The sequence below is a fragment of the Thermothelomyces thermophilus genome, chromosome 7, assembly GCF_000226095.1.
Source record: "Thermothelomyces thermophilus ATCC 42464 chromosome 7, complete sequence".
Taxonomy (NCBI): Eukaryota; Fungi; Ascomycota; class Sordariomycetes; order Sordariales; family Chaetomiaceae; genus Thermothelomyces; species Thermothelomyces thermophilus.
In genome coordinates this window covers 3,000,183-3,023,037 of record NC_016478.1, presented here as the reverse complement: position 1 = coordinate 3,023,037, position 22,855 = coordinate 3,000,183, and the positions used below count along the sequence as shown (strand labels likewise).

Here is a 22,855-nt window from a genome sequence, read left to right as displayed (position 1 = left end):
CCAACTTCCCGGTATTTACGGGAACGAGGCTCCTCGGACGGGGACGCAGGCGTATCCGATGTGAAAAGCTGCCTTGCAGTGCCAACTCGCGTTATACTGGTGGCTTTGAATGATGTATCAGATGTTTGAATGAGACGGGGCTCGTGGACTTTTGACTTTAACTAGCTCTACTTGCCACGCTGTTGGCGAAGAAGAAACATTTGTTCTGTGGTGTGATTGGGCTTGGGAGGATTATATCCTTCCCCATGACATGCTACTCGCATGGCAGCTCTCAGCACTCGGCATCCCAGCGTCAGGCTGTGCCATAACATGTAAATCTCGACGATCAGTCACTGGAACCAGCCGTCGGTTGCGTTGTCGTACACACACAGTTGCGAATGAAGGTCGAAGCTCGCAAAGACGCCTGTGCAATGACTGCATAAGTGAACAAAAAAAGAAGGAAAAGATACGGAACGAAGGGGGCGCTTGGCAAGGAATTAGCATTAGATACTAATTGATGTAATGATCAAACTGACGCGCTCCTCTCGATTATGCTGCCCCTGCAGGCCGGGGTTCGAACCATCAGACAAGATTGGTTTGAGAACGGCATCCTACCTAGCAGGGGATGTCTATCATTCACCGGTTCGGCGAATATGTTATGACATAGGGAAGATCCGTCGCGTCCTCGCTCCCCGCCAGGCGAATGACCGACCCGCCGCCCACCGACCTGGCGCTGGCGCTGGAGCTCGAGCTCGACCACTGCCTGTCCGGGTACGGCCGTCTGGTGTGCGCGAAGCTCTCCGGGCTGGGCGCGCCCGAGAAGCCGCTCTGCCGGCTCTGGGGCGTCGTCGGCGCGGTCCGGAATTGCCAGGTGTGGGCCGAGGGGGTGCGCGCTCCGCGGCCCGGCCGGACGAGTCGCCGCCGGCCCGATCCGGTCGTGCTCGCGCTGCTCGTGCGAGCCAGGCTGTCGCTGTCGTTGCTGGGGTGGTGGCGGGGCTGCTGCTGCTGCCGCTGCAAGCCCAGCCCCACCGCCGTGCCCGCGCTCGACGGGCTGGTGCCCCGCGGCGCGTCGTTGTCGATGTCGCTTTCCGACGGCCCTGCCAAGCCGGACGACCCATCGTCCCCGTCGTCCTCGTATCTAGCGAGCGCGGCGGGGCTGAGGGGGTGCATATTGTGTAATATCCCGGCAAAGAGGTGCATCAGGCTGCGAAACTGCTCGTTGGACAGCGGCCGGCCGGAGTAGCGCGCGGCCTCGTACCTGGCGAGGAACTCGGTAGTCGTGGGCAGCGGCGCGAGGACGGCCAACTCGGTGAGGTAGGCCAGATACTCCCGCAGCCCCATGGAGCCGGGCCTCTGGAGGAGAGCGACGGCGTCCGGGTCCAGCGTGGGCGGCTCCCTCCGGGAGTCCGGGTCCGGAGGGGCGAGGGTGATGGCTTTCGCCTCGATCAGGTTCGGCAGTTCCGTGACGACGGTGTCGTACTGCAGGTTGGGCAGGTCGTGCGACGTCGGCGACGCCCAGCCTGGATGTTCGATCTCGCCCCATACGGGCTTGTGCTGCTGCCAGAGCTCGGCGGCCTTGGCCGCCCTGTCGGATGCCGCCGCGCTCGAACCGGCAGATCCAGACAACCTTCCCTGCCCATTCGCTCTGCCGCCAGACGCGGGCTCACGACCGGACACCACAGGCGGTGCTCGCGGCCTGGCATCATACGCGATGGCGGCGCTCCTGCCCAGGCCTTCGACGATCATCTGGCGCACGTCGGGAGGGACGTCGCCCTTCTCGATGGGGATCCATGCCTTGGGAATGGATGCGATCACGGAGCGGCTGATGTAGAGGCGGGTGGCGTAGATGAAGGCGACGACCACGATGGTCGCGATGTAGCACACGAGGACGGCGAGGATGTCCCACTTGCGGCGTCGTGTGGCGCCCTGCTGGATCAGGTCGATAGGGGTGACGACGAGGAAGGCGAAGAGAACCAGGTAGAGGAAGTAGTAGAGGAAGTTGTATACAATGAGGAAGAGGAGCGACGCGGCCGACATGGTCGTCCGAGCCATCGATTCTTTTTTTTTTTTTTTTTTTTCCTACCTGCTCGACCGCGGGCAGCCCCCGAGCCCACGCTGCTGCGCTGAAGACGCGAGTCGTGCGGCAGTCGACTGGAGGCGCGCGTTGGTCATGGCTGCGCCGAACTCCCGTTGTGCATCGTTTTCGCAGAGGAAGGGTCGTAGAGAACAGGGGATCGGCCTTGCAGCAACTGAGTTGCGTTGCCTCGAGAAGTCGGGGGGGGAAGTTGGAGGAAGGTGGGAACTTATTACGAATAAACGCAGCGGATGGAACTACGAGTAAGGCCGCCGCAGATGCCAAGCCACAGCACTTACAGGGCTCCTGACTATCCCGGAGAGTACACTGTGGCCGCCAAACGCCTTGTCCTCCCCCCACATACGCGCGCGCGGACGTATACCACACCAATACGGCTCGAGCCAGAAATCAGGGGAAGTTTAACATACAATTCAACACCCAATGTAAGCCTACCATCTATACGCGCGCAAGATATATATAGATAGTTATATACTTTAAGATATATAGATTCTAAATATACTATTTGCTTGATAATATAGGTAATACGTGTAGAGATATTAATAGTTAAAAAAATACCTTCCTTTTTGTTAGAAAAATGCCAAGAAATGCCAAGGAAAGACATTTAAAAGTCTAAAAAACTACATTTTCTATCAATATCTCTATACGTATTACCCGTATTATTAATCGGGTAGTATAGTTTAAATCTACGTATCTTAAAGTATATAGCTATCTATACACGCGATGCGCGCGTACAGGTGGTAGGCTGATATTGGGTGCTGAAGCTTTTCGCTGGCTCTATCTGGCCGTCAAATTCCCCCGGGGGTGCGACCCCGCGCGTGCGTGACCCGAGGGGACAAGGCGTTTGGCGGCCACAGCAGCACTTTTTAGGTAACCAGTGTTCTGCCGCTCCCGACCGCCATACCCGAGTGAGCAATCAGGTACCTAGAAAAGGGAAAGACAAAACTTAATAGAAACGAGAAGAACCACCGACGTCGTTGATCAAATGGATTTTTGAATGGAATTGAACCCTAGATTGGCATGGTCGGAGCGTTTACATAGGCCATCAAAAGCCAAGACTAGATTGAACAATCTTCTATCACGAAACCGCAAATTCATTAGATAGTATCCGTGTATTCACACTTTTGATGATGCGCCGCCAGCCATGTAAACCGGAAATCCCTTGTACAATACCCCGCCGCTAGCCGTCTAGTGATACACTACACACACGCATCAAGCACCCTTTCTCGGCCCTTTTTTTTTTCCCCCCCCGAAAAGGAGGTCATCATCATCATCGTCACCTCCCTCCTTTCCCACCAACCAGCTCCCTCATCTCTACCCCATCAGCCGCCGCCAACCCGGCCGCCTCCCTCGCCAGGCGCATGTCGGTCAGGCTCAGCCTCAGATCCCTCGCGTAGGGGCCGAACGCCTCCACCAGCCGGGCCAGCGCGTCCCTGACCGCCTCCAGCACCTCCTCGACCTCGGGGCACTCCCTGCCGCCCTCGACGTCGGTCCAATGCGGCGCGAGCGCGTCCCTGCGGAAGCCATCCAGTCTTGTCGCCAGGCCGGTGAGCGCCCGGATCAGCGCCGCCACGTCGCGCTGCACGTGCCCGTACTTGTCCTCGCGCAGCGAGTGCGCCGCCAGCCTGGCCAGCGCGCACGCCGCGTTGACGTACAGGCTGGGCTCGCCGTAGGGGTCGCCCAGCACGGCGCGCGCCAGCCGCCGCCGGTAGTGCTGCCGGAACGGGTACCCGGCCGCCGAGTGGAGAACCTTGAGGGCGACGTCCCGGAAGAGGCCCTGCGTGTCGTCCGTTCCCGTCGTCTCCTTTTGGATCCGGAGCAGCTGCTGCTTGGCCGAGTCAACCGCCTTCTTGGCGGTCGGGCTGAGCTGCGAGCCCTGGCCGGGCGAGAGGGCTACCTGGCTGACCGCCTTCTCCACTTGGTTGCGCAGGCCCTTGCGCTGTTGGGGGGGCTGGAAGATGGGTTCCTCCCGTGGGGGTTCGGTGGTGCGGACCTTTTCCTGTTCTTCCGCCGCCGACGCGGCGGCGGCGGAGGGCGCGGGAGGTGCCGGCGGCGTAAGGTAGGCGTCCATGTTTGTTTCCATCGACTTCAGGACATCCAGGCAGATCTTGTAGACCTGCGACCACATGGGCCCGTCCTTGCGGTCAATGTCCTCGTAGATGGCCTTCCGGCGGTCGGGAAAGTCGCGAGCAATGAAGGCCAGTTCCCACACGGCGAAACACTAAACTGTTAGAGAAGGAGGGAATAACGAGAAGCAGCACGAATTTTTTTTTAAAAAAAAGGATTGTATGAATGAAGGATGATATCCTCGCCTACCTTGATGGAAAGCTTCTTATTCTTTAGCCCATTGAGAAGACTACCATTGGGGTCCTTCGAGTCCGACGTCAACGGCTTTCCGTTCTTCAGCGGGTGCTTGACCAGGAAGAGCGAGAATGCCGTGTTGGCGGTGTTCCAGGCAAACATGAGAAGCAGGCTCACGAGGAAGCAGCGGAACAAGGTCGGAATGGAGAAGGGGAGCGAGGACGGCAGCATGTTGCTCCTGGGCAGGTTGTAGAGGGGCCGCAGAAGCACCATTGTTGTCTTCCAGATCGAGCCGCGCACCGTGATCGGGTAGACGGCGACGCTGATCATCAGGCCGACGACGGCCTGGTTGATCGTCGAGACAAGCATCGCAGGAAGCTGGTCTTTGAACCGGCGCACCTGGAGGGCCGCGTCCCCATCCTCGGGCTTCTTCTCCCCGTTCTGCGGCCTCGCGACGCCGAGAGACAGCCGATCGACATCCTTGTATAGGTGCAGCAGTCCCTGGTAGACCCCCAGCAGCACCAAGTGGGATACGAGGAAGAGCGGCTTCTCGTTCAGCCTCGCCCTCTCGGCCGTGAAGTACGTGATGAACTCGAGCCCCGACCTGTCGGACAGCGACCAGAGGTAGATGAAGCTAAAGATGAATGCCGAGGTCATGTATGTGAGGAGCGTCTCGAGTGTCTCCAACCTGGGAGCGTAGCGGATAAAGGTGTGGATGCCCGAGTCGGAGGTGCGCAGGCCGGGGTGGTACTGGGAGATTCGGAGGACGACGATGAGGATGCCGCAAAAGAAGAAAGAGACGGCGCGGAAACCGGCCGGACCCAGGGGGAACCAAGACCAGAACCCTGTGTCGTGGAGTTAGGCAGAACGTTCAGAGCAGGTTGGGGAGAGCAAGAGATCGAGCTTAGAATCTCGTACAGGAGCTCCAATTGGCCAAGAGCAGAGCCTGGAGGTATGCGACCGCCAGCACACACAAGCTCGCGGTTGCAAAGCGCCGCTGCAGCGCGGGCTGCAGGAAATCCTTATACGGAGACCTCCTGACTGTCGAAGCCGCCATCGCTGTTGCGCATCGTCCGGCTCTTCGCTCGGTCGTGATGGCGGGTTTGCTCCGGTAGAGAGCTGCTACAAAAAGTTGCGAAGTCGGTTTGTAAATAAGAAAAGCTGTCTTTGGATTGGAGCCGTGGAGCCTAAGCTGCAGTTCGCAACGGGTTGATGGCAGAGACCGCGAAGAAACCGGGCCCGCAGCAGGGCTTCTTGATTGGCTGCAACCCCCATTACGTATGTTGTGGGCCTTAACGCCGCCGCCGGGGATGCTTGGAACCTGTCACAGGACCCTCTCGGAGGCCTGGATACGCCATTACAACGCTCCACTACTGTGTACGGAGTAGTGTAGGCGACCAACCTCTCCGACACACCGACAGACGCCGATAATAAGACCCTCTTCCCCAACTCCCAACTTCTCGCACGACAAAACACACGGCGATCGGGCCGCACCGCTCATTACTAACTGCATTTCCGACTCACAGTCAATCACTTTGCAAGGCAATCAATCGGACAACGATATTATTCCCCGCTAGAGGCATGTCGTTCGATCAGCTCTCGTCGCTCGAGGCGGGGCGCCGCCGGGGCGCTCCTGGATACAGCGACGACCCCGAGTTCCAGCGGCTGTCGCAGGACCTGATGAACAAGCTGTTCAAGCTCAACGGCAACAACCAGCGACTGAGCGCAGAGGTCGGCTATCTGGGGACACGGCGCGATACGCCACGGGTGCGAGAGCGGGTGCATGAGCTGATCGAGGAATCGCGCGACACCTTCAAGGAGGTGGGCGAGGGCGTCAAGAAGATCCAGACATGGGAGGATGTCACAGTACGTCGCCACCTTTGTTATTTCATTTTCTCTCAAATTTCTTTTCCCCTCTCTCTTCGGGGATATTCGCCCAGCACCAGCCCTCTTGCTAACGTTGGTATACAGCCAACGCAAAAGTACATGCAACAAAAGCTCTCGCGCGAGTTCCAGTCCTCCCTTTCCGAGTTCCAATCCCTCCAACGGCAGGCTCTCGAGAAGGAAAAGGCTTCCGTCTCGGCCGCCCGCGCGGCAGTCGAACAAGAGGCCGCAGCGGGCGGTGGCGCCGGCGCCGGCATCGGCGGTCCGGGGAGCCCGCAGCTCCTCCAGGAACAGCAGCAGCAGCAGCAGCAGCAGCAGGAGCTCGCGCGGCTGGCGCCGCAGGACGAGGTCGACTTCCAGGAGGCGCTCATCATCGAGCGCGAGGAGGAGATCCGCAACATCGAACAGGGCGTGGGCGACCTCAACGTGCTGTTCCAGCAGGTCGCCCAGATCGTGACCGAGCAGGGCGAGGTGCTCGACACGATCGCCAACAACGTCGAGAACGTGCGGGACAACACGCGCGGCGCCGACCGCGAGCTCCGGAGCGCCGCCAGGTACCAGAAGAACGCCCGGAGCAGGGCGTGCTGCTTGCTCATCATCTTGACCGTCATCCTGACCATCATCCTGTTGGCGGTGTTTTTGGGCTGAGAACAAGACGGACGGGTCATTCCCTTGTTGTTATTATCAGGGAGGGAAATTGTGGCATTTTTATGGGGCGGCGGTGTAATGGTCTCTCTTTTTTATTTGTGGTATACAGGGAGGCGTTCGGAGTTGGCCTCACGGGTCATGTATGTTGTGTGAGGATTTTCAGGTTCGAATCGATTCTTCTGTTTTTTCTTTTTTTCTTTTCTTCTTCCGCACTATCTCGTGTTCCCCCGTGTTGGCAACATCAGGAACGTATCCTGCCCTTTGGCCGGGGGTACTTGTCGGGGCAACGGTATTGCCCTGGAGATGATGGCGGTCTGAGCCAAAGTCATTGTTGCCGAAGAAACCCAGTAGAGATGGAGGGCAGCCGGCAGGTTCATGGTTAGGGGACCGGCGGCCAGAGCAACTATGAGCAACCCCCTCTGGAGCCGCAGGCGCCACTTGATCTCTTGGTAGGCAGCAATGGCTTCGGGCGTCTTGTCCAAACCAAACAGAGCCCTTAGCCCCGCTTGCGACTTGGGCAGCGTGTTTATCACGAGGATAGCAGACAGGGCAAAAGGCAGGATGTGGTACGGGTCCGCCACGGTCAGGTCGGGGAACCACAGACACCCTCCCGTAATCATGGAAGAATCTGCCGCATACCACGTCGCCGTGTCCTGCGCCGTCGCCAGTGCCGTCGGATCCACGACACCCGAACCGTACCCTAACCCCTGAACGCCTTCTACCGCTGCGGCCTCACTTCCCGGATGACTAACGCCAGGCAATTGAGAGGCAGGATGAGAAGAAGCAGCAGCAGCAGCAGCAGCAACAGGAGGTTCCGCACCACCGCCAGCAACGCCACCGCTCCCCTCCCGGACTCCCTTCCACCCAAAGACCAGCGACCCCAGCAGGCCCCTGGGCCCGCCGCACATCCTCCTCAACCCCTCGATGCCCGCGAGCCAGACGGGGAAGACGGCGAGGGCGGGGGCCCAGTTCTTCCACGCCTGGACGCCCCAGCGGCGCTCCATGTCGCGCCTGGCCCGCGCGGTGGCGCGCACCGCCTCGGCCACCCACGCGTCCCTGTCGCGCGGGGCCTCGCCGCGGGCGACGCGGGCGTCCAGGTCGGCGCGCGAGCGGGCGGCCCAGGCGGCCGACAGCGGCGCCAGGCGCTCCCGGCGCACGGCGAGGCGCCGCGTGTAGACGGTCGTGGGCAGGCGGGCGACCAGGCCGATCGCCGCGGCGAAGAGCGGGATGGTCAGGTACCACGGCGTGCCGGTCGCCGTGTGCAGGGTGGTGAGGAGGGTTTGCGAGGCGGCGACGGAGAACTCGATGACGGGGAGGATGGAGAAGGAGCGGTGGTGCGAGAGGGCCGTCCTCGTTCTTGAAGGGGGAGCTGGTGTCGGTCGGCGATTGTTGTTGTTGTTGTTGTGGTGGTGGTGGTAGTGGTGGTAGTGGTGGTGGTGGTGATGGCGGTGGTGAGCGAGAGGGAAAGGGACGGTGCGGGCTACTGGCTGGAGCGAGACGTAGCTTCGTGACAGTCTTGGGGGCGCTGACAGGTGAAGACGGGACGGGGTCTGGCCGGTGGTGCGAGGCCGAGGCAGAGGCAGTGTTCGCATGACGGAAACAGCCATTTTTGGAACCCAATTGAGTCGGTATCAGCTCATCATTTGCGGTCGATTCTGATCAGTTCCAACCTGCCGGCTGCTGATGTGTCCCTTTTTTGGGGTTCTTTTGGGTGCTGCAGCGGATCGACACCGAGAGCTTCGATGTATTGGGCGGACCCCTTGGCAATTGAAAATGGACCACTGCTCGCTCACTAATAGTAGTAGTTCACTTCTCGTTCCCACGTGGGAGTGGGTCGTGCTGACCCAGTGACGTGTGTGGGGCCGTTCCCGTGGTTCTGACCAGCTGTCCAAGAGGTTGCAACAAGGGAAGCTGCGAGCTTGCATGCTGCCGCCGTCCGATTCCTTCCCGAGACTCCGGAAATTTAGCATACTCTGTTCTTTTTTCTTTCTTTTATTTTCTTTTTGTTCCCGAGTGAATCAGGCAGACACTCGTCCATTCGCTCTCATGATTGTTCTCATCGTTCTCTAGTAACCAACTTCCTTACCTCTCAAAACGCCTTCCTTCCCCGCCAGCTTCCCGCCTCTCACTCCAGCATCCTTCCGAAACCGCCCTCCTATGGCCGACACCTGCGCCGGGAACGGCGCTGCCACTTGCTCGAACCAGCAGAGCCTCCCTATCCTAAACAGCCGATTTCTCTCGCACACCGCCCTTCCGGTCCTGTGTTTCACACCAATAGCCGCCCTTATCCTTTTCCCCCTGTTCTGGCGGGCCCTAGGCTCCTTGCTCGGCTGGTACCTACGCAAGAAGACGGACGGGCGCCGATGTCATATTCTAGAGCTCGTGGAGGCCGACGAGAAAAAGTACAATGAGAGCAGGCGCACCAGCACCAGCAGCAGCACCAGCGGCGGAGAGAGTGCCGAGGATGGCGGCTGGGAGAAAGTGGATGCTTACACGACGGGAGCGGCGAGGAACGGCGACGTGTCCGACGACAACTGGGATGGCATTGTGGGATTCTTTCACCCATTCTGGTGTGTGGCCTGAGAGTCTTCCCATGCTCCACGACGACCGAATCTAACAAGCGGCAGCAATGCCGGTGGAGGCGGAGAGAGAGTCCTCTGGGCCGCAGTCCGCGCGACACAGCAGCGCTGGCCCAAGGCCAAGTGCGTCATCTACACGGGCGACCATGGCGTAAGCAAAGACGCCATGCTCGCTCGAGTAAAGGCAAGTTCACCGACTCTCTCCTGCTCTCTTCCCCTCTCTCTCTCACTCCCTTCTACCCGTGGTATGGAGGAGACTAACACCCCCCTTTCCGGGCCTAGAACCGCTTCAACATCCACCTGCATCCCCCAACCATCAACTTCCTATACCTCTCCACCCGCCACTGGGTCCTAGCATCCACCTGGCCGCGCTTCACCCTCGCCGGCCAATCCCTCGGCTCGCTCATACTCGCCTGGGACGCCTTCTCGCTCCTCGTCCCCGACATATTCATCGACACGATGGGCTACGCCTTCGCCCTCGGCCTGTCCAAGTTCTTGTTCGGCGCCAGCGTGCCCACGGGTGCGTACGTGCACTATCCGACCATCTCGACCGACATGCTCGACTCGCTCGAACCGGGCGCTCCCGAGGCGCCGGCACGCGGGGTCAACGCCGGCCAGGGCGCCGGCGTCCGTGGCAAGGTGAAGAAGGCCTACTGGCGCCTCTTTGCGGCCGCGTACTCGCGCGTCGGTGCGTCCGCGGACGTGGTCATGACCAACTCGACCTGGACCCAGGGTCACATCCGGCGGCTGTGGGGCCCGCTGAGGAACGCGAAGAAGCCGGCCGCCCACCCCATCGCCGTCGTGTACCCGCCCGTCGCGGTGCGCGAGCTGGAGCACGAGGTCGAGGTCACCCCGGCGAGCGAGGCGAGGAGGGAGAAGGTGCTGCTGTACATTGCGCAGTTCCGGCCCGAGAAGGATCACGAGCTGATCCTGCAAGCCTTTGCCGAGTTCCTCAAGTCCGGGGCCGACGCGGCGAAAGACGCCAGACTGGTGCTGGTGGGCAGCGTGCGAGACGATCAAGACTCCAAGCGGGTGTATCAGCTCCGCTTGCTGGTCAACGAGCTGCAGATCAGGGACAAGGTCGAGTTCCACCTGGACGCCTCGTGGCCTGAGATCCTTGATTGGCTGCGCCGGGCGTCGGTCGGGGTCAATGGCATGTGGAACGAGCACTTTGGGATCGGCGTGGTTGAGTACCAGGCCGCCGGCCTGGTGGCCGTGGTGCATGATAGTGGCGGGCCGAAGATGGACATCGTGGTTGATATTGACGGGGAGCCGACTGGTGAGTCTGCAGTCCTGAAAGAGAAACCGGAGAGGCAATAAGTGCTGACATTAATATGATAGGATTCCACGCGAGCACTGCGAGTGAGTTTGCGGAAGGCTTCGGGAAGGCTTTGAGCTTGCCCGATCCGTACGCCGTTCGCCAACGGGCAAGACAGTCGGCCAAGAGGTTCACCGAGGAGGAGTTTGCGAGGAGGTGGACGGAGCAGATGGAGAAGCTGGTGGCTGCGAAGAGGGGAACTACAAAGGCATGATTTCTGCTTCCTTCCCCCCCGGCTCTCTTCTTTCCTCTCGTTCGTTCTTTCGGATATAGAGCATGGATACCCCCTCTTCCCTCAAAGTCAGTATGGATAGCGGGCGTTACAACGGCATATCTTTTGGGGATATTTCTTTTAGCGGGAACGACCCGCTACCACTCGCGTTCTCAATACGCAGTGGTCCCCTTGGGAAGTATAGTTTTCTCGTAGATATACAAATAGTCGAACAACCTCCAAGCCTAGCTGTCTACAGCATCAACCCGATTCAGTATAGCCACGCTTTCGACGTGTCCCGTCTGCGGGAAGAAATCGAAACCCCTGATGCTCTCAATCTCATACCTCGCTCCCGCCTTCTTTTCCTGGCCGCCTCCCTCGGCGGCAGCAGCAGCAGCAGCAGCAGCATCACGACCACCTCCTCCGGGCACATTGCCGCCGGCCTCGTCGACCGCCCCCCTGACGAGCATGCCGACGTCCCTGGCCTGGGTGTGCACGTTGCAGCTGACGTAGACGACGCGCCGGGGCGCGAAGCGGAGCAGCTGGCGGAGGAAGCCGGCGTCGCAGCCCTTGCGGGGCGGGTCGAGCACGACGACGGTCTCGTCCGGGTCGTAGGCGCCGACGCTTTTGAAGAGCTCGGGCGCGTCGGCGGCGATGAAGCGGCACTGGTCCTCGCGCAGGCCGTTGAGCGCCGCGTTGCGCCGCGCGTACGCGATCGACTTGTCCGCGATGTCGATCCCCACGCTCCCGCCCGGGAAGAGGGCCGACTGCGTGATGGTGAAGAGGCCCGAGCCCGAGTAGGCGTCGATCAGGTAGCGGATCGGTTTTTTCTTGCTCGTCGTGGTGGTAGAGGAGGATGTTGTTGTGGTGGTGGTGGTGGTCGTGGTGGTGGCGGCGGGAGGAGGAGGAGGAGGAGGAGGAGGGAGGATGTGCTCGCGGATGTAGGAGGTGAAGGGGGGCAGGATGGAGTTGTTGTTCTGGAAGAAGGCGCCGGCTGGGTTGGTGAAGACGAACGAGTCGATGTACTCGGTCGAGGTGGCGTTCTGGTCGGTGATGCACGTCTTGAAGTCGACGTGCGCGTCCGTCTCGACGCGGACCGCGGTGGGGGGGATGCCTTCCGGCACCGCCGGGGTGTCGGAGGGGCTGGCCTTGGGAACGCGCTTGGTGTTCTCGCGAAGGAGGACGGTCGCGCCCTTGGTGTAGTTGCCGTACTCCTTTGCCAGGCGGGCGCGCTCCTCGACCAGGCCCTTGCGCACCGCCTCGGTGGCGATCGGGCAGTCCTCGACGTCTAGGACCTTCCGCGTGTTCTTGGGCGTGAAGCCGAACGGCGGCATCGACTGATGGGCCTTCTTGGGCCCCCTTCGGGAGTTGCCGGGGGGCCCGTCAAAGTGAGGCGTGAGCTTGGTGCGGTACCCGTACTGCAGCGGGCTGCCGATGGTGTCGAGGACCTCGGGCACCAGCTCGGGCGGCAGCTGTGAGAAGTTGCGGTACGCCTTGACGACGATGTTCTTCTTGATCTTGAGCTGCTCGTCGTAGTCGAGCATCTGAAACTGGCACCCGGAGCACTTTGCAAAGTACGGGCACCGGATCCGGCTGTCGTCGCGCAGAGGGGAGGGCTTGACGACCGAGACGAAGTCGGCGGCGGTGTACCCCTCGTCACGGTTGTGGCGGTACACCTTGACCTTGACCGTGTCTCCGGGGACGGCGAAGGGGACGACGTATATGTGGTCGGACCCCTTCTGCTTCGCCAGCCCGTCGCCCGTGGATGACAGCTCGACCACCTCAACCTCGATCTCGCTGCCCGGCTCCGGCAGCGGTGCCGATGCCCCTTCGGCAGCATCGCCCTCGAAGTCGCCCGCAAGCTTCTGCGAGGCCAACAGTGCCTGCACGTCGGCCAGCAGCACCTCCTCGTGCGACCCCTCCTGAACCGTCTTCTGCTTCCTCCTGTGCTTTGCCCCCTTGCGCTGGGGTCCTTGGAACGGCCGTTTGCCATGTTGCTTTTGGCCACTGGCCTGAGGGGCCATGGGCGTGGCGCCGACATCTATTGTTGTTTGGCCGGTAGCCATGGTTGAATGGGCCCGCAACAACCAGAGCCTGGCCGAAAGTGGTTGGCGAGTGAGAGGTGTAGTAAAAGTCGAGGAAAGACGTGAAGGTGAAAAATTTCTGATGGCACCGAGCCGCATCTGCTTGTCGATATAAAACTCGACACCAGTCGCGTTTTAAGACTTTTTACCAATTTATTCGAAGATCAAAGTCCTCTTCCATGCGCAAACCAATTGGGGCCAGGCCAGGCCAGGCTAAGGTTTTAGAATTGTTCGCTCAAAGCTTTTTCGCCTTGATGCCTTCCTTGATGGAATTACTCAATTCTCAAAAAGGATAGGGGCAGCAATCAATGAGTGCAAGTACCGGTATCGTGCACGGACCAACTATGGTCTCGATGTTCCTCCCCTTCCCCCCCCCCCTTTTAACTTCCAGAAGAGCAGAAAAGAAAGATGGAAGAGAGGAAGAGAAAAGAATGAGCAGATGAGGCAGGTTAGGAACTAGTTGATCGCTGGCCGGTCTCCCCACCTGCACCTGCTGGCGCCGCTACGAGTGCAACGCTCGGGCGGACACAATCCACACATTCAATGCCATGCTCCCGGACAATGAATGAATGCTACGTACAACTCAAGTCTCCCATCCCAACTACCATGATCAAAACCAAGGGTATCATATCCATACAGAAACCAGCCAAGTCGAGCCAGCCAAGCCAAGTCAAGCCAACCTTTGTGAATGCCCGCCACAGTCCACAACCAAGCCCTGTCTGTGTATTCTTTTATCGACATTTACCCAAGCAGCACCTGTTCATACTGTTCCGGATCCAGATGCTCACACAGCACTCCCTGTAGCGCAGCTCTGCTTCTCGCAATAGCAGGCAGCACCCCCTCGATCTGACTCAAGTTGTTCTTCATGCTCTCCATGTGGCTCCCAATCTGCTGCGACAGGGCGAGCAGTTCTTCCTCCTGCAGATCCTGCAGCACCGCATCATCAGCACGGGCCAACCGGCAGAAGACGAAAGGAGAGCAAAGAGAGAGAGCAAAAAAAAAAAAAAAAAAAAAAAAAAACCTAGAGGAGAACTCACCTTGAAAACCCCACCGGCACCACCCGCTCCGTGCTTGGCCGAAGGCGGAACAAGCTCCAACGAACCGCTTTCCCCATTCCTATCCCCCTCCGCCCCGACGAGCCCCCCGACCAGGACGTGCTCCCTGCCCCTCCCGCGGCCCTCCTTCCAGCCCCTGGCCTGCGCCCTCGCGTTCGCCTCCAGCCGCCGCAGGGCCGCGTAGTCCCTCTCGAGCGCCCTCTCCTCCCGCTCCTTCTCCCGCCTCAGGAGGACCAAGCTGTGCAGCAGCGGATCCAGCGCGCGCTCCAGGCCCGCGATGGCGTCGACCGTCTTCTCAAAGTCCAGCTCGACCTCGTGTCCTCCCCCGCCGCCGCCACTGTTTCCTCCCGTCGCTCCTTCTCCTCCTCCTCCTCCAGAACCCCCCTTCGTCGGCCTCCTCCCCCTCGGCGCGGGGACGGTCGGGGGCGGGAAGGGCATGCCCTTGACCAGCTTGGAGTGCAGGCGGGCGGCGAAGGTGCGCAGGATGAGGGCGGCCTGCGCGTGGCGCTGGTCGCGGTCGCGGAGGCGGTGGAGCACGGGGCGGGCGCTGTCGGCCAGGAGGGAGGAGACGGCCGCGATGGACGGGGCCGAGAGGGTCGTCCACTTGGACGCGATGGTCGCGCGCGGGATGTGTCGGGTGAGGGCCGTCAGGCGGCGGTGTTTGGCGAGCATGTCGAGGGGATCTTCTTGTTGTTGTCGTGATGGCTCGCCGGCCGGCCCGGTGGCTTCGGCGGAGGTGCGCCGGTTGGGGAGCTTGTTGGTTGCCGCCGGTCTCGCTGGCCTGTCCGAGGACGATGGTTCCGCGACCTGGCGCGACGACTCGGCCGCGTCGGGATTGGAAGCCCGAGGAGGGCGCTCCCGCCCCCTCTTCTTTGCTTGCATCTTCTCCGGTTGAGGAGAAAAAGCCTGGTTTTGAACCCTCGAGACGGACACTTCTGCTAGCGAGGGGCGGCCGCGCCTTCGTTTTGCTGGGGCCTGTGTTTGTGTGCTTGGGCCTGAACCTGAAGCTCCTAGGGATGGCTCTTTGCCAGGCCCCTCTTGCTTATCTTCGACAGACAGGCGCTTCCTTCGACTTCTGCGCTGAGAGGTCTCGTCCGTTTCCCGGTCTTCGCCCCGGTCTTCACGATTTGCCGGCTTCCGCCCCGATCTGCCTTTCGCTCTCTCTGCCTGTCCGCTCTCGGCCTGAGATGCTCGCTGGGGTGGTCGTACAGGGCTCCCGTCAGCCCGGCGACCTCTTCCTTTCCGTCGTGTCGCTTCCTCTGTTCCTTGATCGTCGGGATGTTCCCGTGGTGCATTGTTCGATACCTTGTCCGACCTACGGGACTTGCCTCTCCCGCCGTCCCTTTGTTCTCCTTCTTCCTCCTCTTCCTCTACCTCCCTCCTTCGCTTGCGTGGCCGCTCCTCGGGAGAAACTTCCTCCGCCGGTTCAGGGCCACGAGTCTTTGGCGGACGCCCCCTCCTTTTTGGGGCCATAGCCGACAGCGCCGTCTGGTCGACTTGTTCGGTTGCGGGTTGAGCTTCATCTCGAGCCCCTGGATCGATCCTTTTGTGCGGACGTCCTCGTTTCTTGGGGGGGGTTTCCGCCTCCGCGACAGCGTCAGGACTCATTTGATTCTGTGAATGGACATACTTGGGCCCATGCCTCGACGCGGCGGAGGATCCGGGAGGCCGGCCGCGTTTCCGTTCCTGGTTCGGTTCGCCTGGCGCCTGTGCAATCATCGGTTAGTGTGATTCTCTACCAAAAAAAATTTAAAATTGAATGAATAATGATATTAATACGCACCATGGTAACGGAATGTGGGCATGGACGGCCAGAGAATGGCCCGTTTGTGGTCCTCGAGTTGCGTTGGGAGTGTTGATGTTAGAGCCACATCCAATGGTCACCAAGTCCCGCTGTGGCTTGCTGGGACTCGGCGCGTTGCGGCGCACAGTCCGACAGCAGGTCGCGACGCGTTTTCCCCGGAGGACCCACTGAAGTCCCGCCTAACGTTTGACTAACCCCGAACGGTCGCAAAGCCCCCGGTCGACCACGAACTCAAAAGGGGGAGAGGAACGCGGGCCCGGACACGCTAAGGGAAAACGAGCAGGGTTACAATCAGGAGGAATATTCCGTACACATTTTCCCAAAGGAGGACCTCGGTGATCTCTTGTCTTTTTGTGCCCTGTCCGCTGATCTCCTAGCAACAAAAGCTTCCGCGCTGTTACCGAGTAGTTTCGCATCTCCCGTCGAGTCCGGTAAATAACGTGCATCTTCTGGCATCTGCGCGCTGGCCCCTCTTTACATCATCCTGATAGGCCAGCGCCTCACCTCGCTCCCTCCCCCCTCTGCGGCGCACTCCCCCCCCTCCGGGTTCCCTACGGTTACGGTGCCCGCGTATCAACACCAACGCCAGCAGCCCACCCATCTCGTCGCATCAAACGCTCTCGGTTAATTTTTTTTTTTTTTTTCGAAATGCGCTTCTCCACAACCGCCCTGCTGGCGCTGCCGGTCCTGGCGTCTGCGGCCGCTGAGAGCCCGTTCGAGCAATACAAGGCCAAGTTCCAGAACTTCCTCAGCAGCTTCGGCGCGGCGATACCCAACGCGGGCCAGGCCGCCGACCAGGCCGCTGGTGCGGCTTCCAGCGCCGCGGCGGGCAAGGCGGGCAAGGCCAAGAAGGTGGTGGAGCCCAAGAAGATCGAGACGCTCACGCTCGAGAACTGGAAGGACACGCTGTACGGGCCCGTGCAGGCCGACGCGACCAAGCCTGAGGAGTGGTTGGTTCTGTTGACCGGGCGGAACAAGACGTGCTACGGTGCGTTGTGAATCTCTGGAATTCCCCCCTCCCCAACCCGCCCACCCAAAAATTCCTCTTCTTTCTTGTTTCCCCTCCACCAACACACCAATAACCGAGTGGAAATCTGGGGGCTGACCGATAGAACCAAAAAAAAAAAAAAAAAAAACAACAACAGGCCAGTGCGGCAAGATCGAGGCGGCCTTCAACGAGTCGGCGCTCCCCTTCGCGGCGCTCCCGGCGTCGCAGCCGTCGCCGCACCTGGCATCGGTCAACTGCGACGACCAGCCGGTGCTCTGCAACAGCTGGTCGGCCAGCACGGGCGGGCTGTGGCTCTTCCAGGTGGCGGCGCCGCCGGCGCCCGTCGAGATCCTGGCCAAGCGCGTGAACCTGACGACGGTCACGGCCCAGGACGTCGTCGACGCGTACACGGCCGCCAACCGCACCGAGGCCGGCTGGCGCACCATCCCGCCCGACGGCTACTTCCACCCGACCGAGGGCAAGCTCGCCAAGCTCGGGCTCGCCGTGCCCCTGGGCTACGTCTTCTGGGCCCTGAACGCCATCCCGTCGTGGGGCATGATGTTGCTGGTGTCGTTCCTCAGCAGGACCATGATGTAGGTTCCCCCCTCCTCATTTCCTAGTGCACCGACTTTCTTTTACGAGATCGCTCTGTATCGTTTGTGTGTGTGTGTGTGTGCGTGTGTAGTAGCGGAGTGTGTTGACTGAAAGGCGTTAGGAACCGCCGCATGGAGGGCCTTGGCAACCGGCCCGCTGCCCCCGCCGCGCCGCGCGCCGCTCCTCCCGGAGATGCCCGTTCATAAATGTGATGAAGGGGCTTGAACGAATGAACATTGGGATCTGTTTGTCTTATATGTTGGATAGGGTCATTCAAATGTTAGTACTGTAATTACTCAGTAGGCCGCCTCTGTTCTGTTGGCTCTCGGTTTGACGGCGGCGGGCTGAGAGGGACGAGTTTCCCGTATCATTGGTTTTGTAATGGAGGGCAAGTCACGGACAGGCACACACACACAACGGATCGAACAGAATCCTCAATTCTTTGACCTGCAAATCTCTTCTAGATTGCCCAGGCCGTCTAGTACCTGTTCCGGGAGCTGGCTATTAGCCAGGCGGCCGTAGCGCAGGTCGCTCATCGCGCCGACGGTCTGCCGCACAGAGGCGAGCAGGGATGCTTCCTCTTCCTCCAGGAGTTGGAGCTCAGCTTCTAGCGCGCCGATGGCGCCCTCCATGTCGGGGAGGATGGAGGCCAGACTGTGCTTTGCGTTCTGCGGCTCTGACCAGTTTCCCAGCTGCGGGGGGGGGCAGTCAGCAAGCCGATGCAAATCCAGTTCGAGCTTGCTCGGAACGAGATCCGAACTTACCATCCTCTCAATCTCGATTTCATCGTCCTGCTCTTGGGCCTCTGCCTCCCGCTTTGACCTGATCACGGCACGCCGCATTGCCTTTCCATGCTTTGCCTCCTGCTCAATCTGGGCGGCCACATGGTCCACGACAGCATTTCTCTGGCTCTGCAAGTCGCGGTAGAGACTGCGGATCCTGGGAGACGACTGCAGTTTCCGAGGAAATAGAGCAGTGAATTCCTGCAGCGAGATGATGGCAGGCAGCTGCGCTGGGGCGAGCAGGTAATTGCTGAGGATAGTTTGCTCTGTCGGCGCCATTTCCTGGGTCTGCCTCGGAGCGTTGCGGACGAAAAGACAACAAGGCCCGTGGTTGATATGATGGGCTGGCTCGGTTATTGAAGGTAGGGGGTAGCTCCTGTCTCACGGCAATCCCCCCGACGCCTAATCCCCTTTGTTTGGAGGGCAGCGGGAAGGGGAGGAAGGGGAGGGGACCGGCGTGGTGCGTACCAAGGCAGGCGCGTAAATGGGGCGTCGCGTGTTCATGTGATCCGTGCACTGCACTCCCCTTGATGCATGCACAGAGAGAGAACGGTCTCTTCTCTGCTCACCACCAACGACGCCTTCTCTCACCGGATCCGCCTGTATTATATCGCCAAACGCCGTGGCTCACATTGAATACTGCTTGACTGACCGTGACGGTTGCTATTGCGTGAGAGACTGGAAGAATCCGACTCCCGGCAGTGCTCCGGCCCGTGAGTTGTCAGTCTCTTTCCATTCTCAAATCGTGACTGAGGAAGGACTCGACACTCCCTGATTTGGCCATCACAACCAGTCCAAAGGGGCTGCAGAAATTTTTTACTTGCCTCCTCGGTTCTCAAACACCCTTCATCAGACGACTTTTGGCATCAGTTCCCCCCTCCCCGACCCCCCACCCCCTCCTTTTTCACCACTTCAAGATCCAAGACCTCTCTTCCTTTCGCACCCTTCCCGGCTGCTTATCTCTCATCTCTCCTCGTCCAACTCTCATCAACGAATCACCATGCCTCCCCAGAAGCACCACCATCACCACCACCACCACCAGCAGCAGCAGCCGCCCTTCCAGAAGGACGAGCGCGTACTTTGCTTCCACATGGATATGCTGTACGAGGCCAAGATCCTCGACATCATGCCCGCCGAGAACGGCGAGGGCTGGCAGTACAAGATCCATTACAAGGGCTGGAAGAGCAGCTGGGACGACTGGGTGCCGCAGGACCGCGTCCGCAAGTTCACCGAGGAGAACAAGGACCTGGCCGCCCAGCTCCTGGCCCAGTATAAGTCGCTGCAGTCCGGCAAGTCGACCAAGCAGTCGGCCAAGAAGGGCGGAGCCGCCGCTCGCGCAGCAAACGGTTCCGACATGGGCTCAGCCCGCGGCAGCGAGGAGCGCACCGCAGGCGCCGCCACCACCAGCGGCCGCGGTCCACGGAGAGCCCGGGACTATGATCTGGAGCAGGTGAGTCGCTGTGTTCTGTGTTTTTAACTCTTGTTTCTGTTGTTCTTAAGAGCGTTTCCATTTACCTTGCATTCTCGATTGATTTGGCGTGTTTCTCGCATTGTTTTTGCCTTGTTGGGTTTCCGAAGTTGCTATTGTGGGAGCTGCGAGATGCGAGTGCATCTATTGTGGCTCCCACTGAATCGGGTTGCTCTAGCAGAAAAGGGATGCTCCTCGAGGATATCCTCCGGCCTCCCCTCCCCCAACCCCTGGCTGTCGACAACCCGAACGGAGCTCTGTTCTTCGAAGCAACTTAACTCGAAGGCTGCTCCGCACACAACACCGTCACCGGCTCCAAAGAGAGCATTCGAACAATTCAAGGACGGCAGCAGCACTCCCTTATCCCTGGGAACATCCGGGACACCTGCCCAGATTCCGGCCCAATTTCGAACGAGGAGTGTCACAACTGTCTGCCGGTCAGACACGGCGCAATTGCACCTCTGTTCTCAGCTTTCCCCCGAAAACTCACCACTCGGAAGTCACCCGCACCCGGAGGGCGAGGTTGTCACTCCCCGGACCGGAACCAAGCGCCTCTCTCCTCGGGCCCCCTTCGCAACGGAATCAACACCAGCGACCAACTTTACTCGCTTCCCGGGAGCGCAGCCGCGTCGCTCCCGTCATTTGAAGGTCGAACTCCCTTCAATCCCCTCCCACAACGACGCATCAAACACCAAACCACTCCTTAGTCAACAAGAAGTTTGCCATCAAGAGCTCGTCTTCTTGCTGTAACCTTGTTCTGTCCTTCAATCCTCTACTTGGTTTGAGTACTTCTTTGGAAATTCAACAGCCGTCATTTCTGCGATTTCGTCAGAATGAAGACCCAAACCACTACCACAACGGCAGCCCCCCTTCGGCGCAGCGCTCGACTCGCGCGCAGCAACAGTGGGATCGTCAAGAACAAGGAGCCAGCCAACCTCCTAAAGAGAGCGACAGTCAATGCTTCGAGGCAGAGTGGGAAAGGGGCTCGGGGACAGGGCTTGGAATCTTTGACGCCTACGCAAGCCTCCCAGAACTCGGAGCCCAAGAAGGCGGACGAGGAATGGGACGAGAAGCGCTGGAGAGAACAGGAGGCTGCCTTCTTCGATTTCGAGAATGGCCAGGACAACCTTCTCAAGCTGCCAACGGCGGGGACGTCGAGCTACATGGACAGCCGGGGGAAAACCAAGTTCGACGACTCCTATGCGATGGTGATACAAAAAGGACCCGGCATTGGCCATAACCATCCCAAGATCCGGCAAGCCAGGTCTAGAAAGACCTGGACCAAGAAGCTCCAGGCGTATTTTGAGCACATGGATCCAGAAGTCAACATTCCGCTTGCTGGAAGGCCGTCAGAGCCGCCCTATTCCGATCCTCAAACATGCCCAACGCGGTCCAATGGGACACTTAACCACAGTATTGCTGACCATGTATGTTTCTGACGGAGCGTCCGCGACAGCGAAGCGGAATTCTGTCGCTGGTGAGGCAGTCATCAGAACGTCCAAGTGGGCACTCGATGATGTATGGCCGGGACGGAGCTGTTTTTTTTTTATATTTTTTTTCGTCTTTTTTTCCCTTTATTTTCTCATGTTCTTGTGTAAATGCTAGTTGCACTCTGATCCAAGTGGACCGAGCCGGTTGTGCTTGTTTTGATTATTTCCATCTTGACGAACCGTCCGACAGGACAATGCTAATCAGTCACAGGAGGACAATTTCCACAACCGTCCGTCAATCAAGATCCCGGTGCCTGACCATCTCAAGGCAATGCTTGTCGACGATTGGGAGAACGTCACAAAGAACCAGCAGCTCGTCCCGCTTCCCCATCCGCACCCTGTCGACGAGATTCTGGACGACTACCTGGCTCACGAGAAACCAAATCGTGAGCAGGGCAGCGCGTCACTCGACATTTTGGAAGAGACAGTTGCCGGTCTGCGTGAGTATTTCGACAAGGCCCTTGGTCGCATTCTGCTGTACCGGTAAGGTCCCCTCGTTTAGTTCTTTTTCTAATTTTTTCGTCTCTTCACGCTAACACCGCCCATTACAGCTTCGAGCGCGCACAGTACCACGAGATGCACAAGCTCTGGTCCCAGCCCGACGGCAAGCACAAGAGCGCCGTCGACACGTACGGTGCCGAGCACCTCTCCCGTCTTCTCGGTACGGCTATTCTCTCCCACCCACTCAAACATAGGAAACGAGCAATGACTGACCGGCTCTGGGCCCGTAGTTTCCCTCCCCGAGCTCATTGCTCAGACGAACATGGACCAGCAGTCCGTCAACCGTCTTCGCGAGGAGCTCATCAAATTCACCAACTGGTTCTCGCGCCATGTTACAAAGTACTTTGTAAGCCAGTACGAGACGCCCGGCGCCGAGTACATAGAGCAGGCCCGCAGTGTCTAGACGACACATCAATTTTGAGTGGATAACGGACGGAGGAATGTATCGTCCGTCTATCAGTCTGTTCTGTCTCTCTCATCCCTCTTTGGCAGGACGGCGCGGGAGTGATGCTTCGATCCTGGCATCGCCACTGGCTCTGGATCGTTCTTTCAATTTGGGCATACATCCCCACGTGCCTTTGATTGCTCGATCTGTCAGGGAACATAACCCCAGTCGGTCAATTCTTATGCCATCGTGAGGGAGCCGCACACGGGAGGAGTCTCTCTGGGGATCCGGGAGTCCCACGTTGGTCGACGATCGGAGATGTATTTGTTCCCCGAGCTTCGCACACAGAGCGTCTGCGACTCCATGGCGGAGGAGTCTACCATTGGGCTTTTTGTCTGGTGCGTCGGCGCAGCTAGGCCGCGCTTCTGTCTCTGTCGCCGGGAAACGGGCAGAATCTGCTGGAGTTGGTGTGTCTGCCCCTCGTCAGGCTGTCGACTGGCTGTGTCTATCTGATTTGAGGCACAGAGCGAAAGTGCTGGCGGGACAGATGTGCGATGTGGTTTGGTCACGATGAAGGGCTTGTATTCAGTATACATAGGTTCTCTTTTTCTCTATCCAGGTCGGTAATGTGGGAGCGGAATCGGGAATCATCTCTGGGCAACTCAATGAGTGGTATATAAAACACCTGGTAA

The 22,855-nt window shown here is 59.5% G+C and overlaps 10 protein-coding genes across 10 annotated transcripts; 4 read left to right on the top strand and 6 right to left on the bottom strand.

Annotated features, from left to right (window-relative positions):
• Positions 1 to 78: 78 nt before the first annotated feature.
• MYCTH_2312826 (uncharacterized protein) lies at positions 79 to 2,261 on the bottom strand. The gene is made up of 2 exons (XM_003667175.1): positions 595 to 2,261; positions 79 to 103 (listed from the first exon to the last, which is right to left on the bottom strand). Exon 1 carries the CDS (start codon positions 2,014 to 2,016, stop codon positions 616 to 618), a length of 1,401 nt encoding a protein of 466 aa, XP_003667223.1. The 5' UTR covers positions 2,017 to 2,261; the 3' UTR covers positions 79 to 103; positions 595 to 615.
• A 689-nt stretch (positions 2,262 to 2,950) lies between these two features.
• On the bottom strand, positions 2,951 to 5,570 carry MYCTH_2312823 (uncharacterized protein). Its single transcript, XM_003667174.1, has 3 exons — positions 5,291 to 5,570; positions 4,388 to 5,217; positions 2,951 to 4,292 (listed from the first exon to the last, which is right to left on the bottom strand). The coding sequence occupies exons 1-3, from the start codon at positions 5,427 to 5,429 to the stop codon at positions 3,348 to 3,350; spliced, it is 1,914 nt and encodes a 637-aa protein (XP_003667222.1). The 5' UTR covers positions 5,430 to 5,570; the 3' UTR covers positions 2,951 to 3,347.
• A 182-nt stretch (positions 5,571 to 5,752) lies between these two features.
• Positions 5,753 to 7,098, top strand: MYCTH_2316737 (uncharacterized protein). Its single transcript, XM_003667173.1, has 2 exons — positions 5,753 to 6,238; positions 6,344 to 7,098. Exons 1-2 carry the CDS (start codon positions 5,954 to 5,956, stop codon positions 6,902 to 6,904), a joined length of 846 nt encoding a protein of 281 aa, XP_003667221.1. The 5' UTR covers positions 5,753 to 5,953; the 3' UTR covers positions 6,905 to 7,098.
• An 18-nt stretch (positions 7,099 to 7,116) lies between these two features.
• Positions 7,117 to 8,496, bottom strand: MYCTH_2071579 (uncharacterized protein; the record flags this gene model as incomplete). Its single annotated transcript, XM_003667172.1, has 2 exons — positions 7,117 to 7,622; positions 7,725 to 8,496. The coding sequence occupies 2 exons, from the start codon at positions 8,494 to 8,496 to the stop codon at positions 7,117 to 7,119; spliced, it is 1,278 nt and encodes a 425-aa protein (XP_003667220.1).
• Positions 8,497 to 8,968: 472 nt separating this feature from the next.
• Positions 8,969 to 11,136, top strand: MYCTH_2312819 (glycosyltransferase family 4 protein). The gene is made up of 4 exons (XM_003667171.1): positions 8,969 to 9,474; positions 9,532 to 9,667; positions 9,766 to 10,762; positions 10,825 to 11,136. Exons 1-4 carry the CDS (start codon positions 9,062 to 9,064, stop codon positions 11,013 to 11,015), a joined length of 1,737 nt encoding a protein of 578 aa, XP_003667219.1. The 5' UTR covers positions 8,969 to 9,061; the 3' UTR covers positions 11,016 to 11,136.
• On the bottom strand, positions 11,031 to 13,350 carry MYCTH_2312817 (uncharacterized protein). Its single transcript, XM_003667170.1, has one exon. It carries the CDS (start codon positions 13,076 to 13,078, stop codon positions 11,258 to 11,260), a length of 1,821 nt encoding a protein of 606 aa, XP_003667218.1. The 5' UTR covers positions 13,079 to 13,350; the 3' UTR covers positions 11,031 to 11,257.
• A 134-nt stretch (positions 13,351 to 13,484) lies between these two features.
• On the bottom strand, positions 13,485 to 15,997 carry MYCTH_2312816 (uncharacterized protein). Its single transcript, XM_003667169.1, has 3 exons — positions 15,935 to 15,997; positions 14,134 to 15,858; positions 13,485 to 14,023 (listed from the first exon to the last, which is right to left on the bottom strand). The coding sequence occupies exons 2-3, from the start codon at positions 15,031 to 15,033 to the stop codon at positions 13,838 to 13,840; spliced, it is 1,086 nt and encodes a 361-aa protein (XP_003667217.1). The 5' UTR covers positions 15,034 to 15,858; positions 15,935 to 15,997; the 3' UTR covers positions 13,485 to 13,837.
• Positions 15,998 to 16,502: 505 nt separating this feature from the next.
• MYCTH_2312814 (uncharacterized protein) lies at positions 16,503 to 17,857 on the top strand. Its single transcript, XM_003667168.1, has 3 exons — positions 16,503 to 16,943; positions 17,101 to 17,536; positions 17,659 to 17,857. The coding sequence occupies exons 1-3, from the start codon at positions 16,604 to 16,606 to the stop codon at positions 17,741 to 17,743; spliced, it is 861 nt and encodes a 286-aa protein (XP_003667216.1). The 5' UTR covers positions 16,503 to 16,603; the 3' UTR covers positions 17,744 to 17,857.
• On the bottom strand, positions 17,821 to 18,816 carry MYCTH_2312813 (uncharacterized protein). Its single transcript, XM_003667167.1, has 2 exons — positions 18,302 to 18,816; positions 17,821 to 18,229 (listed from the first exon to the last, which is right to left on the bottom strand). The coding sequence occupies exons 1-2, from the start codon at positions 18,596 to 18,598 to the stop codon at positions 17,972 to 17,974; spliced, it is 555 nt and encodes a 184-aa protein (XP_003667215.1). The 5' UTR covers positions 18,599 to 18,816; the 3' UTR covers positions 17,821 to 17,971.
• A 115-nt stretch (positions 18,817 to 18,931) lies between these two features.
• Positions 18,932 to 22,680, top strand: MYCTH_117206 (uncharacterized protein). The gene is made up of 4 exons (XM_003667166.1): positions 18,932 to 19,769; positions 21,489 to 21,760; positions 21,829 to 21,938; positions 22,009 to 22,680. The coding sequence occupies exons 1-4, from the start codon at positions 19,320 to 19,322 to the stop codon at positions 22,179 to 22,181; spliced, it is 1,005 nt and encodes a 334-aa protein (XP_003667214.1). The 5' UTR covers positions 18,932 to 19,319; the 3' UTR covers positions 22,182 to 22,680.
• Positions 22,681 to 22,855: the final 175 nt, after the last annotated feature.

Bases quoted from the DNA above. Each gene is read 5' to 3' on its own strand.
- MYCTH_2312826 (XM_003667175.1), bottom strand. From the start codon at position 2,016: ATGTCGGCCGCGTCGCTCCTCTTCCTCATTGTATACAACTTCCTCTAC.
- MYCTH_2312823 (XM_003667174.1), bottom strand. From the start codon at position 5,429: ATGGCGGCTTCGACAGTCAGGAGGTCTCCGTATAAGGATTTCCTGCAG. The intron at 5,218-5,290 runs GTACGAGATTCT...TCCACGACACAG, and splicing joins CTTGGCCAATTGGAGCTCCT to GGTTCTGGTCTTGGTTCCCC. The intron at 4,293-4,387 runs GTAGGCGAGGAT...CTAACAGTTTAG, and splicing joins ATAAGAAGCTTTCCATCAAG to TGTTTCGCCGTGTGGGAACT.
- MYCTH_2316737 (XM_003667173.1), top strand. From the start codon at position 5,954: ATGTCGTTCGATCAGCTCTCGTCGCTCGAGGCGGGGCGCCGCCGGGGC. The intron at 6,239-6,343 runs GTACGTCGCCAC...GTTGGTATACAG, and splicing joins AGACATGGGAGGATGTCACA to CCAACGCAAAAGTACATGCA.
- MYCTH_2312819 (XM_003667171.1), top strand. From the start codon at position 9,062: ATGGCCGACACCTGCGCCGGGAACGGCGCTGCCACTTGCTCGAACCAG. The intron at 9,668-9,765 runs GCAAGTTCACCG...TTCCGGGCCTAG, and splicing joins CCATGCTCGCTCGAGTAAAG to AACCGCTTCAACATCCACCT. The intron at 10,763-10,824 runs GTGAGTCTGCAG...TTAATATGATAG, and splicing joins TATTGACGGGGAGCCGACTG to GATTCCACGCGAGCACTGCG.
- MYCTH_2312817 (XM_003667170.1), bottom strand. From the start codon at position 13,078: ATGGCTACCGGCCAAACAACAATAGATGTCGGCGCCACGCCCATGGCC.
- MYCTH_2312816 (XM_003667169.1), bottom strand. From the start codon at position 15,033: ATGCAAGCAAAGAAGAGGGGGCGGGAGCGCCCTCCTCGGGCTTCCAAT. The intron at 14,024-14,133 runs GTGAGTTCTCCT...GCGGTGCTGCAG, and splicing joins GTGCCGGTGGGGTTTTCAAG to GATCTGCAGGAGGAAGAACT.
- MYCTH_2312814 (XM_003667168.1), top strand. From the start codon at position 16,604: ATGCGCTTCTCCACAACCGCCCTGCTGGCGCTGCCGGTCCTGGCGTCT. The intron at 16,944-17,100 runs GTGCGTTGTGAA...AAACAACAACAG, and splicing joins GCGGAACAAGACGTGCTACG to GCCAGTGCGGCAAGATCGAG. The intron at 17,537-17,658 runs GTAGGTTCCCCC...GAAAGGCGTTAG, and splicing joins TTCCTCAGCAGGACCATGAT to GAACCGCCGCATGGAGGGCC.
- MYCTH_2312813 (XM_003667167.1), bottom strand. From the start codon at position 18,598: ATGGCGCCGACAGAGCAAACTATCCTCAGCAATTACCTGCTCGCCCCA. The intron at 18,230-18,301 runs GTAAGTTCGGAT...CCCCCCCCGCAG, and splicing joins AAATCGAGATTGAGAGGATG to CTGGGAAACTGGTCAGAGCC.
- MYCTH_117206 (XM_003667166.1), top strand. From the start codon at position 19,320: ATGCCTCCCCAGAAGCACCACCATCACCACCACCACCACCAGCAGCAG. The intron at 19,770-21,488 runs GTGAGTCGCTGT...AATCAGTCACAG, and splicing joins GGGACTATGATCTGGAGCAG to GAGGACAATTTCCACAACCG. The intron at 21,939-22,008 runs GTACGGCTATTC...CTGGGCCCGTAG, and splicing joins GCACCTCTCCCGTCTTCTCG to TTTCCCTCCCCGAGCTCATT.